This window comes from Archocentrus centrarchus, chromosome 2 (assembly GCF_007364275.1).
Source record: "Archocentrus centrarchus isolate MPI-CPG fArcCen1 chromosome 2, fArcCen1, whole genome shotgun sequence".
Classification (NCBI taxonomy): Eukaryota; Metazoa; Chordata; class Actinopteri; order Cichliformes; family Cichlidae; genus Archocentrus; species Archocentrus centrarchus.
Window position 1 is genome coordinate 8,501,515 of NC_044347.1, and position 17,649 is coordinate 8,519,163.

The following is a 17,649-nucleotide window of genomic DNA, read 5'->3' on the forward strand; positions in this document are numbered from 1 at the left end:
TCCTCTGCAGGTGAAGGTAGAAAGTGTGTGTGAGCTGATGTGAATTCAGCAGCATGGATCAGTGTGAGGACAGAGAGGAGGGAGTCCCTCCCTCTAAAACCACTCTGTGTGGGGAACATGAGAGCCAGACCAAAGCTCAGAGGTGAGATGACCATCTCTAACTGTCCATGACTCTTCTCCATGTCACAGCTCAGCACTCACATCACTGCTGCATCATTATTCACAGGAACCAACGAGGAACTAAACGTAAACCTGAACCTGAACCTGAACCCAGCTGTGTGTCCTTACAGAGCGAACAGTCTTTAAATGGCCTCATTAATTTTGAAGGACAACAACCTTCTACTGCAGAGAGGTGAGCTGTTAGTAACATTTGCTTTTTCAGAGGTGATTTACCTGCTTGATGTTGTTGTATATGACCTGCAGTACAAACACTGTCATAAGATCCCACACACTTATTTCTGTATTATTTCTTCTTGCAGCTGTTTATTTGATTCCTAGTGCTCTTATTATTTATTAATGCAAACTATTTATGCACAATGTCAATCTTACTGTTACTCCTCTTTACTTACATTTATTTATTTTGTTTTTATCATTAATGTATATGTTTAGTTTTGCACTTGGTGAATGTGTTACTTCTGCTCTCACTTTGTTGTTTATTATAGATTGTACTATTTTTACGCTGCTGTGACATAATTTCTCTTACAGGATCAATAAACTGTCTGTCTGAAAATCCACTTCAGTTAACAGGTAGAACATTAGAGGAGTTGATTTTCCAATTATGTAAAATAAAAAGTCTGATCATTCATGCAGACATCACCCCTCAGTCAGATGATCTGGTCTCTGCTTCCATTTCAATGTCGATGACACAGGATTTTATCTCAGTGCCAAACCCTGCACCCAGCTCCTCCCTCAATCTCTTGTGAGCTGTTTGCATGAAATCAAAACCTGGATGTCTTTTAATCTAATCAAACTCAACAGTAACAAAACAGAACTCTTGGTTGTGACCCCCAAAGCCCTTCTCTAGTAGTTTGCAGATCAACTCACTGACATAGATGTTTCCCTCATCTCACCTTCACCAGATGTTCACAACCTCCACACTTTCATTCCAGACTCACTCAAAACGGCCTTTTTCCACCTAATGAACATCTCTAGACTCCTGCCTTTACTTTCTAGCTGTGTCCAAGTTCAGGGGCTGCAGCCTTCAAAGGACCCACGAAGACTGCAAAAGCTGGAAGTGAGCGACTGTATATCTGCGTCACCTGCCCTCACCTCAGCATAGCACATGTCGCCCAGCAACAGCCGGCAGAGCAAAGCAGAGCTGTGGAAATGAAGCTGTTATAATGGAGCTGAACTTTATTTAATGGCAGCTTTAATTCCAAATAAGCTGTTAAAACAAGTATAACACATTTCAACATCAAGGAATACAGATGAGGAAAAGATTAATTTCCAAATATACTGACAGTTCTGTAGTAAGACATTAAAGTTAAATAAACCTAGTTTTCACACTTAACTTTAATCTCAGCCAACCCAGTTTGCTCAGGAACAAATGAAACACTGAAACAAACCAAACATCAGCTGTTAGAGCTCATCTGAGTGAGTTATATCTGTGTTTTCCACTCAATGGCAAAAGCCAGCGAGTGTTTCAAAAGGATGTGCCGGGAGTCGGGCGTTCTCTCCGGATATAGCGAGCCTCGATCACCTGGTCAGCTCACAGCTGGCAAGGCAAGCTGGCAGAGCAGTAATAACGCACATTTCCAAAAACGCCGGAGCACTTTTGTAATTAAGGAATATCTTGATAAAATGAGCAGATATTTGAGGTTTACACATTTACATTCTCACCAGAAAACATCTTAAAAGTTTATTTTGTCACAGAAACAGTCATATTTCAAACTGCTGTTTTACGCCAATGCTGCGTTCGAGTTTTGACTCGCAATGAATGATGGGATATTGTAGACCACGAAGAATACACCGGACCTGTCCTACAAATCTGGGGAAAAGAAGGATGCAATTGCTGACCATATTTGGAGGAGTCTTTGAATTTGGACAGCCTTCATCGCCTCACTGTGACATAATTGGGCTACAAATGTGGATACAGCCCCTGAATTTGGACACAGCTACTGATTCTGTAGCAGAGACCCTTATCATGCCTTTTTCACCACCCTGGATTACTGTAATGGGGTCTTGTTGGGGATCTCCAGCATAGCCCTGGGCATGCTCCAGTGTGTTCAGAACTCAACTGCCAGGCTTCTAACGCACACTAAGCTCTGGCAGCATATCACCCTAACCCTTATTAATCTCCACTGGCTCCTCAGCCATGAGTCAGCTCTTTGTCTCTCACACCAACCTCCATATCTTAGGGGCCAGAGCCTTTACTGTGGTAGCCCCCACTCTCTAAAACTCTTTCCCTTCTGAGATTTGCAACGCCCCATCACTGAACTCTTTCGAGAAACTTTTGAAAACTCACCTGTTCAAAAAGGCCTTTAATCTCTAGTTTACTTATTTATTTACTTACTTGTCTATTTTTTTTGTTGTTGTTTATTTTCACTCTTTGTCCAGCGTCACTGGGTTTCTTGATAGGCCTTAAGTTATTATTATTGCTTTTTCCTCATATTGTTTGAACCTCAAGTTAAACATTAAACACCTGTGTGCTGCTGAAACCACAGACAGTATCAAATATGGATGTAGCTGGTTTGGAAGCTGTGAGATGACTGTTTTCATTGTCGCCATCATGATGTTTAAAATCAGATGTGACAGGTGACTGAAACTGCATGATCATTGGCTGATGACCTATGAAAATCAAATCCTTCATTCTGAAACAAAGGATGTATGTAATGTAATGATTTTGTTCTGATGTTCATCGGGATTTCTGGTAAAATGTATTTTTATTTCATGAATATTAAAATAGTGCATGAAGAAAGCACATCTTATTTAAACATTTACAGCATTGTCCTGTTGTAATGTTTCATGTAAAAAAATATTTCAACCCATTTTCAATGGGGTTGAAATAGAATTGATAAAGAAAAGAGTGGGCGGGTTTGATGAACTTCTGTAGGCCCACCACCCGCAGGAGGCGCCATAGGGGTCGGGTGCAGTGTGTGTTGGGCAGTGGCCAAGGGTGGATACTCTGGCAGACTGATCCCCGGCTATCAAGTCTGGCTATTGGGACATGGAATGTCACCTCTCTAATGGGGAAGGAGCCTGAGGTAGTGCATGAGGCTGAGAGATACCAGCTAGGTATAGTTGGGCTCATCTCAACACATGGCCTGGGGTCTGGAACCAGTCTCCTGGAGAGCGGCTGGAGTCTTTTCCAGTCTGGAGTTACCCTCAATGAGAGGAGGCAAGCTGGGGTGGGTATTCTCATATTCCCCCTGGCTTGCTGCCTGTACATCGGAGTTTTCACAGGTAGACGAGAGGGTTGCTTCCCTGCGCCTTCAGGTTGGGGAAACGGGTCTGGACTGTTGTTTACGCTTGTGTGCCAAATGACAGTTCAGAGTACCCACCCTTTTAGGAGTTGCTGGGTGGGGTGCTTGAGGGTGCTCTATCCGGTGACTCCATTGTCCTGCTGAGAGTCTTCAACACTTATGTGGGCAATGACAGTGAGACCTGGAAGGGTGTGAGTGGGAGGAAAGGCCTGCCGGATCTGAACCCATATGGTGTCTTGTTATTGGACCTCTGTGCAAACCACAATTTGTCCATAATGAACACCATGTTCGAACATAAGGATGTCCATAAGTGCACGTGGCTCCAGGACACCCTAGGTTGCAGGTTGATGATCGATTTTGTAGTCATATCACCAGATCTGCAGCCATATGTTCTAGACACTCGGGTGCCGAGAGGAGCTGAGCTGTCAACTGACCTCCACCTGGTGGTGAGTTGGATCAGGTAGCGGGGGAAGATGCTGGACAGACCCAGCACACCTAAACGTGTTGTGAGGGTGTCCTGAGAATGCCTTGCAGAAGCCCCAGTCCGCGAGATCTTCAACGCTCACCTCTGGCAGAACTTCGACAGCAATCTGAGGGAGGCTGAGAACACTGAGTCTGAATGGACCATGTGGACCACGATATTTAAAGCACTTTTGCAAAGCTTCATTTACTTCTTTATTTATTTTCATGGGCATTGCATCCACCTTTAATACTGACTAGGACAACACAGCTGTTCATCAAACTGTTTTGATTATAATCAACATGAGAGTGGTCCAAATTCTGAAATATGAGCCAAACGTCGTTTCCAAAAATCCCAGAGCAGAGACCAGCTACTACCAGCCACTCTTGACATTTTTGACAAGATTTTGACATGTTAGAAAAAAAGTTTTAGATCACTCTATAACACCCTAGCCCCTCTAAATTGGCATCAAAATTTAATGATTTCCTAACCCCAAAATCTAATTTCATCCATTCATTTCCTTCTGCTTATCAAATTCAAGGTTGAGCCTATCCAAGTTTTCATGATGCAAGAGGCAAGGACATGTTGCCAATCTGCCAAAGGGCTTTTTATGAATTGCACATAAAAAAAAATCAAAAATAATGTTGTCTGTTCTCAACAATACTCACTCTTATACTTTATTTTTTTATGACTCTAACCTAAATCTTAAAAACTGTTTTAAAAGCAAATTCTTTATTTATCAGTACGTGGCTCTCATGTATTGCTGTAATAAATGCATGTATGTCATGTATTTATTTATTTTGGGCATCAGTGTGGTTCACAAGGTTAAGCAGCTGACCCATAGGCTGTAAGACTATAACAGGGGCCTGAGTATGAATCTGCCTCAGGCTGTTTACTGTGAGTCATCTCTCTGCTTTCTCTCCAGCTTTCCTGCCTGCCCAGCCTTATTAAAGGCTACAACCCACAAAGATACTTGAAATTTTCAAATTGAATTTACAAAATTATTGATGCCACCATTGTCCTCACCTGCAGTGATGTCCTCATTGGATTACATGCTGCTTCATGAGAGTTTGTTTTGTGAATTTACAGAAAGACTTGCCCATAAAATTGTCTGCACCCCCATGACTCACATGAACCCTCAAAGAGTTTACAAAAACAACATTTCTTCATGTGGCTTCAGTTATAAAGTCGCTATGTTGTCACTGACTGTCATAAATCCATTTATTCCAAGTTTGGATGGCTGATTAATGAATATTCAATCTGGATTTCTTCATTATTTGAAAATGTTTTTTCTGATTTAGTGAATTCACAGTAAACGTCTGTCAAGAGAAAGTTGGATAAACAAAACTCCCCTGGAACCAAATCTTTTGAAGATGGTAAAACATGTTTTCAATTGAAGAAAAATGTTGTTGGATATCAGTAAGTGTTTAGAGAAAAAAGTGACTCATACTGTTACAGTCGTAGATAGAATTTTAAATTGTGGAAAGTTTTCTGACAACTGAAAAGCAACAAAACACTGCAAGCACTCAAATTTAAAACAAAGCACTGAGCTGTTGATTGTATGTGGCTAAATATGAGTCACGGTAAAAATGTCACCTATCAGATCTTTACCCTGTGCTTAAGCTAATTCTTGATGATTCCTTCACAGAGAGGATCGGGAGAGCTCAGAGGTTCCCAGTGGTCAGTCTGCCCAGGAGCATCAAACACAGCTGGACTCCATTATTATGGTTTGTACATGTACAACAACTACTGTTACATCCAATCAGTGATCTCCATGCTGCACTTTGTAGACCAGTGGATTGTAACTGTAGTCATGTTACTGTTGTTTGGATCTGTTGTTTGAGTATCATTGGATCATTCATATAATCTCTTCCAGCTGCTGGAGGAAAATATCATAACTTTTGTGAAGAATGAGCTGAAGAAAATCCAGAAGGTTCTAAATCCAGAATTTCAGTATCAGAAAGAGGATGAGGAGTTGGTGCCAGTTGAGGAAGAAGCAAACAGAAAGGAAAACAGAGAAGCATTTGTGAAGATCACACTGCACTTTCTGAGGACAATGAAGCAGGAGGAGCTGGCTGACCGTCTGCACAGCAGTAAGAATTTATCTAACAATTTAAAATACTGACAGAACAGCATGAAATTTCAGTATTTACATTTATTTATCTATTTCTGAAAGTAGGACATGCTAAGTTCATATTTTTAAAAATATATGTTTTGTGTTCTTTGAGAATTTCCCATCACCTGCCAGCATAAACTTAAATCTAATCAGAAGAAGAAGTTCCAGTGTGTGTTTGAGGGGATCGCTAAAGCAGGAAACCCAACCCTTCTGAATCAGCTCTACACAGAGCTCTACATCACAGAGGGAGGGACTGCAGAGGTCAATGATGAACATGAGGTCAGACAGATTGAAACAGCATCCAGGAAACCAGACAAACCAGAAACAACAATCAGACAAGAAGACATCTTCAAAGGCTCACCTGGAAGAGATGAACCAATCAGAACAGTGCTGACAAAGGGAGTGGCTGGCATTGGGAAAACAGTCTTAACACAGAAGTTCACTCTGGACTGGGCTGAAGACAAAGCCAACCAGGACATCCAGTTCATGTTTCCATTCACTTTCAGAGAGCTGAATGTGCTGAAAGAGAAAAAGTTCAGCTTGGTGGAACTTGTTCATCACTTCTTTACTGAAACCAAAGAAGCAGGAATCTGCAGCTTTGAAGACTTCCAGGTTGTGTTCATCTTTGATGGTCTGGATGAGTGTCGACTTCCTCTGGACTTCCACAACACTGAGATCCTGGCTGATGTTACAGAGTCCACCTCAGTGGATGTGCTGCTGACAAACCTCATCAGCGGGAACCTGCTTCCCTCTGCTCGCCTCTGGATAACCACACGACCTGCAGCAGCCAATCAGATCCCTTCTGACTGTGTTGACATGGTGACAGAGGTCAGAGGGTTCACTGACCCACAGAAGGAGGAGTACTTCAGGAAGAGATTTAGAGATAAGGAGCTGGTTTCCAAAATCATCTCCCACATCAACACATCACGAAGCCTCCACATCATGTGCCACATCCCAGTCTTCTGCTGGATCACTGCTACAGTTCTGGAGGATATGCTGAAAACCAGAGAGAGAGGAGAGCTGCCCAAAACCCTGACTGAGATGTACATCCACTTCCTGGTGGTTCAGGCCAAAGTGAAGACGGTTAAGTATGATGGAGGAACTGAGACAGATTCACACTGGAGTCCAGAGAGCAGGAAGATGATTGAGTCTCTGGGAAAACTGGCTTTTGATCAGCTGCAGAAAGGAAACCTGATCTTCTATGAATCAGACCTGACAGAGTGTGGCATCGATATCAGAGCAGCCTCAGTGTACTCAGGAGTGTTTACACAGATCTTTATAGAGGAGAGAGGGCTGTACCAGGACAAGGTGTTCTGCTTCATCCATCTGAGTGTTCAGGAGTTTCTGGCTGCTCTTCATGTCCATCTGACCTTCATCAACTCTGGAGTCAATCTGCTGGAAGAACAACAAACAGCCTCCCAGACAGAGCAACACCTCTACCAGAGTGCTGTGAACAAGGCCTTACAGAGTCCAAATGGACACCTGGACTTGTTCCTTCGCTTCCTCCTGGGTCTTTCACTGCGGACCAATCAGAGTCTCCTACGAGGTCTTCTGACACAAACAGGAAGTGGCTCACAGACCAACCAGGAAACAGTCCAGTACATCAAGGTGAAGCTCAGTGAGAATCTGTCTGCAGAGAAAAGCATCAACCTGTTCCACTGTCTGAATGAACTGAATGATCGTTCTCTAGTGGAGGAGATCCAACAGTCTCTGAGTTCAGGAAGTCTCTCCACAGATAAACTGTCTCCTGCTCAGTGGTCAGCTCTGGTCTTCATTTTACTGTCATCAGAAGAAGATCTGCATGTGTTTGACCTGAAGAAATACTCTGGTTCAGAGCAGGCTCTGCTGAAGATGCTGCCAGTGGTTAAAGCCTCTAAAAAAGCTCTGTAAGTTATCAGACAGTTTTATGCTTTGAAGGCACTGCTGTTTCTTTTTTTTTTAACACAAAATAAAATCAAATAACATTATTGTTGTATTTTTCTTATCAGGTTGAATAGCTGCAACCTCTCAGAGAGAAGTTGTCAAGCTCTGTCCTCACTTCTCAGCTCTGAGTCCTCTAGTCTCAGACAGTTGGACCTGAGTAACAATGAGCTGAAGGATTCAGGAGTGAAAGTGTTGTGTTGTGCCCTGAGAAGTCCACACTGTAAATTGGACACACTGAGGTCTGGACTTTTAAAATGACCTTTAATATCTTCTTTCCAAAAATAGTATTTTCTACTTTTTGATAATTTCTCCATATGATGATTGAAAGGTTTCCACGTATTTATCATATTTTTTTGTAAAAAAAAAAAAAACACCTCGCTGTTCCACACATTTAAATTTTACACCAGTTTTAGCCCCAAAGGATAATATCATCACCCTCCTAAAATAATGGCCCAAGCCTAGTGTTACTGAAAGTTAATTTATTTACATAAATCATCATGTTTTCAAAATATGGTTCAGTTTTTTGCATTTTTTGAACTACCTGAAAACATGACTAAATAAAAACTCTAATATGATGTTATAATGTAATCAAACTGTTCATAAGAGGGAAAGTGTGATTTTCTTTTTTTCTTATTTAGGGCATTTGATTCTAACATTAGCTGGCATTTTGTTAGCTTCCAACCAGTTGTTTTTGTTTAGGCACCTTGTTGTCAGCTGTCCAGAGACTGGAAGGTCATATTTTTAATGTGCTGACAATAAGTATTTGCAACACTATGTGGAATAAATAAACATGTTCATGCACTTTTGTGTGTGTTATAGTTCAGGGTAATAGATTTGAGAGGAAGAGGAAGAGGATGAAATTTTTTTTTTAGATTCCATTGTCTCTTTCCTTTGGATTTTCACTTCTTTGTTGAAGGGGGACACCTTGTCATATGATAATGTATAGTTGTGATTCATCATGTCTTGAATCCAAGGATGTAGACATTAATTATAATATGGTTCCATAGAATGTGTATACCTAGGAGTTCTATGGTCCTCTATCCTCGGAATACTATGTACTATGTGTGTCACGTCGGGGTCACCAAATTGACAGGGAAACAGGTTGTTTCTGAAGGAAGACACCTGAAACACAAAAAGTAATATATTTAATATAATAAAGAATCATAAAAATCACACATGTGCATGGGGAATGAGAGGAAGAGACTGGCCTGTGTGTGTACTCTGTCTCTCTGAGTCACACACACAGATACAGATACAAATGCACACATTAACTCTCTGAGTCTCATTCTCGCACACCAACTCCAGTTGTTTTCTTTCTCTGCAAGGCACACACAGACACACACACAGACACACACACAGACACACAGGGGCCTCCTCATTCATACTTTTAGTTGCAACTTTTACTAACAATTTAATGCCAGTTTATTAGTCTCTATTGTCTTCATGCAACACTTTTGTTACAATTTTTATTTTCTTCCAACGTATACCATGAGAGTTAATCTACAGAATTAATAATTTTCAATAGTTATTTTATTTTAAAGAGACTACATAGAGCTGACATAAACATCAACAATATTTATTACCGTAAACAACTCATTTTGTCATCTCTCATGGTATAAAAGCCAATTCTCACACACCGTTCTTCATGCTGTGGATATTGGGAGTTATCTCTATTCAATAGAAAATTTTCTACCCACATACACTTCTTGGTTTTAATAAATAATTAAATTTCATCAAAAGCCTAATGCTAGAGGGCAGTTTTACATTTCCAGTATCTTCCAGTGTCTCCCATCCCATGCATGAAACTGTTGCTGAGCTGGAGAGCTCCTTCAGTGACAGACTGCTGCATCCTAAATGCACAAAGGAGCGTTACCGCAGATCCTTCCTCCCAGCAGCTGTAAGACTTTATAACCATCACTGCTCCCAACAAAAACCACAATAGCCTACACAATGTAGGATAATATATAATATACTGTAAATAGTCCGGCACATCATGCACATTGTATATAGTGTTATTATTATTAGTAGTATTAAGGTTAATATTGTTTGTTGATTTTATATATATTCTTTTCTTAATAGTGTGAATTATTATATCTTTATTTATATTTATAATAACTGCGGCTGCTGTTACACCCAAATTTCCCCTCTGTGGGACAATAAAGGCTGTTTCTTCTTCTTCTTCTTCTTCTTCTTCTTCTTCTTCTTCTTCTTCTTCTTCTTCTTCTTCTTCTCACAATCCTTTTTCACTCATTTAAACTCTTATAACTTGACTTATTTTGTTCCTTTTACCCATTATTTATTCATATTTTTTTATGTCAACCCCTTTTTGTTTTTCTGATGCTTTAATATTTTCAAGCTTTTAACAGTTTATTTAACAGATTCTCTAAAATTTGTTCTCTCGTGACCTCACCTCTTCCTCACTCAGAAAAATTTTAACATCCAAATTTGCAGAATTCGGTTATTTAAAAACAAGTGGTTTCTGTTTACCTTTTTTATGAGGCGCCCATGTGAGTGTTTTGAAAAGTCCCACGGTGAGTCCTGGAGAAAATATCCCCCTTCGTCCTCTTTTGCCAGTCACTCTCCTTCACAAATCACCTGTCATTACCTGTTATCAGTTCTTATCACGTCAGGGTCACCAAATTGACAGGTAAATAGGTTGTGAAGGAAGACACCTGAAAAACTTTATTTAAAAAGTAAGACATTTAATATATTAAAGAATCAGAAAAAAATCACACATGCATGCAGGGACTCAGAGGAGGAGACAGGCCTGTGTGTGTGCTCTCTCTCTCTCTCCCTCTGAGCCCATGTTCCTGACTAACCATCACATCTTTATACTGCCACTTATCTAAACATAAACAAATTCTGGGTGCTATGATTTGGCCTTCGTCACTCACTCTTGTTCAAGCTGGTTTTTCATGACCCAGATTCCTCTCATCAGCAGTCAAGTCATAAAGCACATCTTCCTGATGTTTTTAATTTGTCATACTGAGCAATCTTGTCCAGATTAATAACAGAACATGGAGACGTTGGTGATGTTTTAATGCTACGTTCTGTGGCTGAACCTCAAGATAAGATGCACTGAGACAGAGAAGTTAGTCAGCATGTTCTGACCTGTTGCTCTCTGTCTAATGTATTATTTAACTGTTTATTACTTGGTTGATCCACTGTTTAGTTTACCTTTAAACATTTGTCCTTTATTCATTGAGTAAAAAATAATCCCCAAGACAGGTCTATAGCCACTTATATAAAACTGAATGGCAATGTCCTTGGTCAATGTATTTAACGTGGCAACATGGAGGCTTCCACAAACTGGCACACGTTCCTGTGTATTTTTGGTGCTGTTTACACGAGACCGTTTTCATTTTGAAACAGCGTTGTTTTAATGCGTTTCGGCCTTGCGTTTACACGACAACGGTGTCGTTTTGATGCGATTCGCCCTTCTGTTCACACGACAACGGAGTAAAAACGTTGTGTTTCAGAAACGGGGTCCAGAGTGGAGCGTTTCAGAAATGCACCAGCTTGCGTGCTCGTGTAAACACTTGAAACCGGGGTGATTTGAAAACGCTCGACTCGCACATGCGCACTCTGGTTGCGACGGCCACAGTTTTTCTCGCACGCGCAAATTGATAAACAGTACTCACGGATTCACGTGTGCTTCTTATGCTTTTCTTGTGTTTTTACCGTTTTGTAATTCAGCGTTGTGTGCACCAGCGATCCAACCTCATCGTCAGTCCACACAAAACCTCTCACATTGGCCGTTTTGTAAGTAATGAACAATTTGCCGCACTACCTACTGTGTCCCTCCACGCATGCGCGTCTTGCATAAACAAATTTTGAAAAGAGAAAACCAAACACCAACTTGTGGCCTGGCCTGGGAACTAAATTTCCTACGTTTTCATTGTTTCACATGTCATCGTGTAAACGCGGATCGTTTCTGAAACGCTATTGTGTAAACGAAAGGCTGAAACGCATCAAAACGACACCATTTCCAGTGAAAACGGCTTCGTGTAAACGGGACCTTTAATGATCTGTGTGGCTCTTTAGTGTAGCCGTTTGCACATTTAGCACTATTAAAATGCCTCTAAACATTTGAGATACCCCTACCAAAGGTAGAACAAAGCACAACAATATTTTTCATGTTTTTCAGGTCTCTAATATATTAGATTATTTTATATTTTACTCAAAATTCTCAGATATTATGATACACTCCATTTTTTTTAATATAAATGAATGCCAAATGGGAGATGTTACACCTGAACTAATGATGGAAGGTCATCCAAAATTGGGTGTGATACAGCATTCTTCTACATGTCTGAAAAAAACAAAATGTCAGTGTTTTGATGTATGAAGGAAAGAAGTTCAATGGGTGGAAATTACAAAGATTAGAATGTGTGATGAATTGATTCATATCACTTTTCTTGGGATTGCCCAAGAAACACCGAATATTCAAAAATTATTGGAAAGGTCTGACTTTGCTAAATTCAGCATCATATGAAATGTGACTGAATCAAGTATAATTATTATTTCACACTGAAAAGTGTAAAATACAGACTACGTAACATAAATGGGTGTGAAAAGGGGATATTTCTCAAAAGAGGCCCTCTCCTTATTCAACACCCCCCCCCCCCCCCCCCCCCCCCCCCCCACAGGGGGTAACAACAGTCAAAATTTATCACACTGTCCACACCTGCATCTACTCCACCCACCTCAGTCTTGCAATAATTATCCATCTTTGTCTGACTACACTCCCTCAGAAAGTACCAGTCCAAACCTTTGACAGGTACTGTGTATTCACTTTATAGGTTATTACAGATGTAAGCTGAACTGACTGGCTGAGAGTAATTTGAAGCTACTGTGACATATTCAAGTTGTAATTTGAGGCATCACTATGAGCCTCAATCTTAAGGTGTCTTTCTAAAATGTCCAATATAAATCTGTGAAAATATCAAATGATTTGATATGATCAGCTAAAAGCTCACTGGTGTTAAGTCATGCTTTTATTACTCACTGACTTCACTTGTCTTGCCTGACTTTGTCCTATACTTGTTTTAAGTCATCTACCTTTATGTTCTTGTTCTTTTTTTTCCCTAAAAACATCTGTCCTGTGTGGTGTCCACAGGCTTTCAGGCTGTCTGATCACAAATGAAGGTTGTACTTCTCTGGCTTCAGCTCTGAGTGTTGACCCCTCAAGTCTGAGAGAGCTGGACCTGAGCTACAATCATCCAGGAGAGGCAGGAGTGAAGCTTCTGAAGGAGCTGAGATTGGAAACTGTCAGGTATGTATGACTGACTGCGGGTCAGACAAGTTGATTCTCTGTACAGAGATCTGTGCACAACACATTTAGCCTAGCTTAGCAGAAAAATTGGAAACAGGATACCATGTTAGCCTAGCTCCATCAACAGTGGAAATCATTATCAACATTAACTATTTGAGTACTTTGGATTATGGCAGTCACCCAGTTAAAGAGGCTTCACATGTCTCTGCTGCTGCATCTGACAGGTAGTTTGGAAATCTTATTTCTCTATTTTTATACATTCTTAGCATATACGAGCATAATTGCTAATATACATGGGGTGGCTCATCTTACCCCACTCTCTCTTAATAGTGAACTTCTCTCCTGGAATTTGTGATGATGGCCTTTGCTAAAACAAGGAGGAGAAAAGAGTCAAATCTAAATAACTTAAGTCTTAGATGCTACTGCTCTGTTCTTATCGGCATTGTAAAATAGAAATTTCACATTTGGAGTGCTGTGTTTAATTGAAGGATTGTATACAGTACCAGTCAAAAGTTTGGACACACTGGGACTGCATGATGGGCATTTAGAAAGTTAGTCTCATTATTAAAGTGGATAAGAAACACTACCCCAGTAACTGCATGTCTTTGGACTGTGGGAGGAAACCCATGCATTGTCATTGATTTAACATTGCATGGTTTGAAACTACAACAGTGCTTTAGATAGGGGCTCCATACTTTAAATTTGCCTTTATACGTGTAGTGTTTAAGTTCCACTTTAAAGGTACTGAAGTGTCCAGCTGGTTTCATTTAATTTCTATAATAAAAAATTCCACATCAATGATCAGTAAACACTAAAGAATCTGAAGCATTATGGATAGCAGAGGTTAGCAGCATTCACTCTTATGCTTCATTAATTGGACAATTGTTTTTATTTCAGAGTTTACAACAGCAATAAAAGCAAAAAACAGGATCTAATAACTAAAAAGAACGTGTAACACTTTTGAGCTGCTTGATTACAAGAATAAAGGAAACATTTGTATTTATTTCACAAGAATATTTATTAAGTTATCAAACATGCATTCATTAAACTTAAATTTATCTTGATCCAAAAGACGTTGATGATTTTGCTCTAATCAAACAGCCTCACTGGAACACGACAACCACAGGACAGGACTATAGAGACATTTCCTTCAAGTGTATGAGTCCAAATGTTGGACTGTTCCTTTATCAGTGTCTAACAGTGTGTGTCTGAGAGCGATGTAATGTCCATGTGTGCATGCTGAAAGAGACTGTGCTGCTCTGACCCCCCTCCTCCTTTCAGGGTGGAGCCTGCTGGAGTCCAATGGCTGATCCCAGGTCTGAGGAAGTGTAAGTGTGTTTTTAATGTGATTGATGAAAACAAAGCAGCACACATTCAACCATCTTCAAACTGTCACATCACTCATTCACATCTCTGATGTCAGGAGTCATCATCAAAGTGTCAATCAATGAACAGATGATGGATCAATAACTGCAGCTGGATTGTGTTTGTTCTCTCCATCAGATTCCTGTCAACTCACAATCGACACAAACACAGTGAACACAAAACTACAACTGTCTGACAACAACAGAAAGGTGACACGTGTGGAGGAGGTTCAGTCATATCCTGATCATCCAGACAGATTTGATCGCTGGCCTCAGCTGCTGTGTAGAGATGGTCTGACTGGTTGCTGTTACTGGGAGGTCGAGTGCAAAGGAGATGTTTATATATCAGTGAGTTACAGAAGAATCAGCAGGAAAGGAGACAGAATCGACTGTCTGTTTGCAAGGAATGAACAGTCCTGGTGTCTGTACCGCTCTGATGTTAAAGGTTATGCTGTCTGTCACAATAAGAAAGAAACACACATCTCCTCCTCCTCCTCCTCCTCTAACAGACTAGCAGTGTATGTGGACTGTCCTGCTGGCACTCTGTCCTTCTACAGAGTCTCGTCTGACACTCTGATCCACCTCCACACCTTCAACACCACATTCACTGAACCTCTTTACCCTGGATTTACAGTCTGGCATCCTGGTTCCTCAGTGAGTCTGTGCTGAGTTTAGTGTAAAGAGTGTCTGACTGTTGAACAGATAGTTCAGTCAGACAGTGTGGTTTTGTTGGTCTCAGAAAAGCCTTTATGGCATTGGCAGGGAAGTTTTTCATGTTCAAAAACTCACATACTCAACTCTGATGTTCAACCCACAAATGCATTTTCATTACAAACGTGTCTCCATTTTAGGAGAAATAAACAGGCTTTCCAACAGTATAGCATCGTTACAACAAAGAAATAATTAATCAAACACAAACCTCCAAACTTTTTGTGTTAACAAACTTGGTAAAACGCCTTTTTAGTGTTGCAGAAATCAGCTAAAATAATTGTCAAGGGAATCAGTGTGTGTCAGTGAATGCATCATGTGTGCTGGGCTGCAGCTTCGTGGATCCATCTCGTGGCCTGATAGCAGAAGTAGCAGCTGATGGCAGCTTCCTCTGCCTCACTCTGCTGTCTGACTGCATTCAGCTGCACACATGATTGAAAGGAGGATTTTAGTTGATGTGCACACGAATGATGTGTGTTTCCTCTGCAGGTGAAGGTAGAAAGTGTGTGTGAGCTGATGTGAATTCAGCAGCATGGATCAGATTAAACCATTTAGTTTGATAGTTTCAAACACTGGGTCTGTCATGCGACACTGTGGCAGTGAGGCAGAGGACCCCAGAGCAGGGCTCACTGGGCAAGAATTAAACTCAAAATGCTGGTTTAATAAATTGAACAGGCAGCAGCTCAAGAAACTAACTCACCTGAAAAACTTGACCTGGACATGAGCAAAAGCATGAGGGCACACAGCAGGAGGAACAAACAACGACAACACAACAAAGAAGAAGGAGTAAACACTCACAGGTGACAAGACACGGGAAGCAAAACCAGTCACACAAGGACCAAAGACACACCAAAATTAATAAATATCAAAGAACAAAACACACACACACACAAAGCATTGGGAAGAGAGCCCAGGAAGGGGACATGTGTTCAGCTTTTCCTAGCAACACTCAAATAAATTGTCCATGCTTTTATTGCTTCATGTGTTTAAACTCTTTTACTTGTTCCTCAAGTTTGCATTCCCCCAAACACACATGGTTAAAATGTCATAGTCAGACTCTTGATATGCAAGACACTGGGATCGCATATTACCCCATTCTGCACAATCTGCACTTTCTAAAGAGCTATTTCTGTTTCTTTTTGAATATTTTTTTCTTTTTTAATATGTTTATATTTTTTCTCAATATTTGTGCATTTTACATAATAAACTTGTGTTTTAGTATTTTATCCATCCTGGAAAAGACGTCTGGATGGGAGCACATGTTGCTTGAAGACCTGAATATACCTTTCAGCTTTTTTCTGATGTGCAACCTGTTAGTTCCACAGGCGCTAATGCACCCCCACCCCCCAAACAATCAGTGAGTTTTTTCCTTGTTGTTTGAATGTTGCATCATCTGTAGTACATAAAATCATCAAAAGATTAAAACAATCTGTGGAAATCTCTCTACTATCTTCACAGTTTTACACTGAAGAACATTATAACCAAATCCACAAGTTCAAGACAGTTTTTTCTTCTCTTAGATTTTTAAATCTGCTTATATTTACTTCTTCAAACCTCCTGAATTAAAGTAAACACGATGTTAGTCTAATAGTGCTAAACTGTGACAGTCCAACCAGTTTGACCTGTAACACACCTGGATTCATTTTGACCAGATTTTAACTCAACAAGCTTAAAAATTTTTTCTTTCTCATTCTTTTTCATGTTCAACACATCAGCAGCTGTTTTATGTACTGACAATGAACTATAAAATTAATGAAGAAATATTTCATATTCATATGTGTCCAATCTATTTTAAATAAAGGTAATGTTGTAAGTGTTGCTTTTTTTGTGGAATATTTTTTTCAAAAATAGTAGGAGTGGTGCTTTGTTGAAACTCCAGGTGTGTGTGTGTCTGTGTAACACTCTGCAGTACACTGTCATATCAAGTGTTATCTCCTGATTGCTTAAGTCTCACTTTTTAAGTTTTTCTTTTCATACAGTGCTATGCAAAAGTTTGGGCACCCCTGATAATTTCCATGATTTTCTTTTATAAATCACTAATTGTTCGAATCAGCGATTTCAGTTAAATATATCATATAGCAGACAAACAGTGATATTTGATAAGCGAAATGAAGTTTATAGGATTTACAGAAAGTGTGCAATAATTATTTAAACAAAATTAGGCAGGTGCATAAATTTGAGCACCATTGTCATTTTATTGATTTGAATACCTTTAGCACTAATTACTGGAACACAAAATTTCATTTGTAAGCTCGTTGACCCTTGACCTACATACACAGGTGAATCCAATTATGAAAAAGTGTTAAGGTGGCCAATTGCAAGTGTTTCTCCTCTTTGCATCTTCTCTGAAGAGTGGCAGTTAGTGATGGTGAGATGAAGCT

The 17,649-nt window shown here is 40.1% G+C and overlaps 1 protein-coding gene across 1 annotated transcript; it reads left to right on the forward strand.

Annotated features, from left to right (window-relative positions):
* Nucleotides 1-53: 53 nt before the first annotated feature.
* Nucleotides 54-16,977, forward strand: LOC115796342 (NLR family CARD domain-containing protein 3-like). Its single transcript, XM_030752703.1, has 10 exons — nucleotides 54-142; nucleotides 227-352; nucleotides 5,531-5,609; nucleotides 5,759-5,975; nucleotides 6,111-7,884; nucleotides 7,987-8,160; nucleotides 13,041-13,196; nucleotides 14,478-14,524; nucleotides 14,700-14,908; nucleotides 15,070-16,977. Exons 1-10 carry the CDS (start codon nucleotides 54-56, stop codon nucleotides 15,127-15,129), a joined length of 2,931 nt encoding a protein of 976 aa, XP_030608563.1. The 3' UTR covers nucleotides 15,130-16,977.
* Nucleotides 16,978-17,649: the final 672 nt, after the last annotated feature.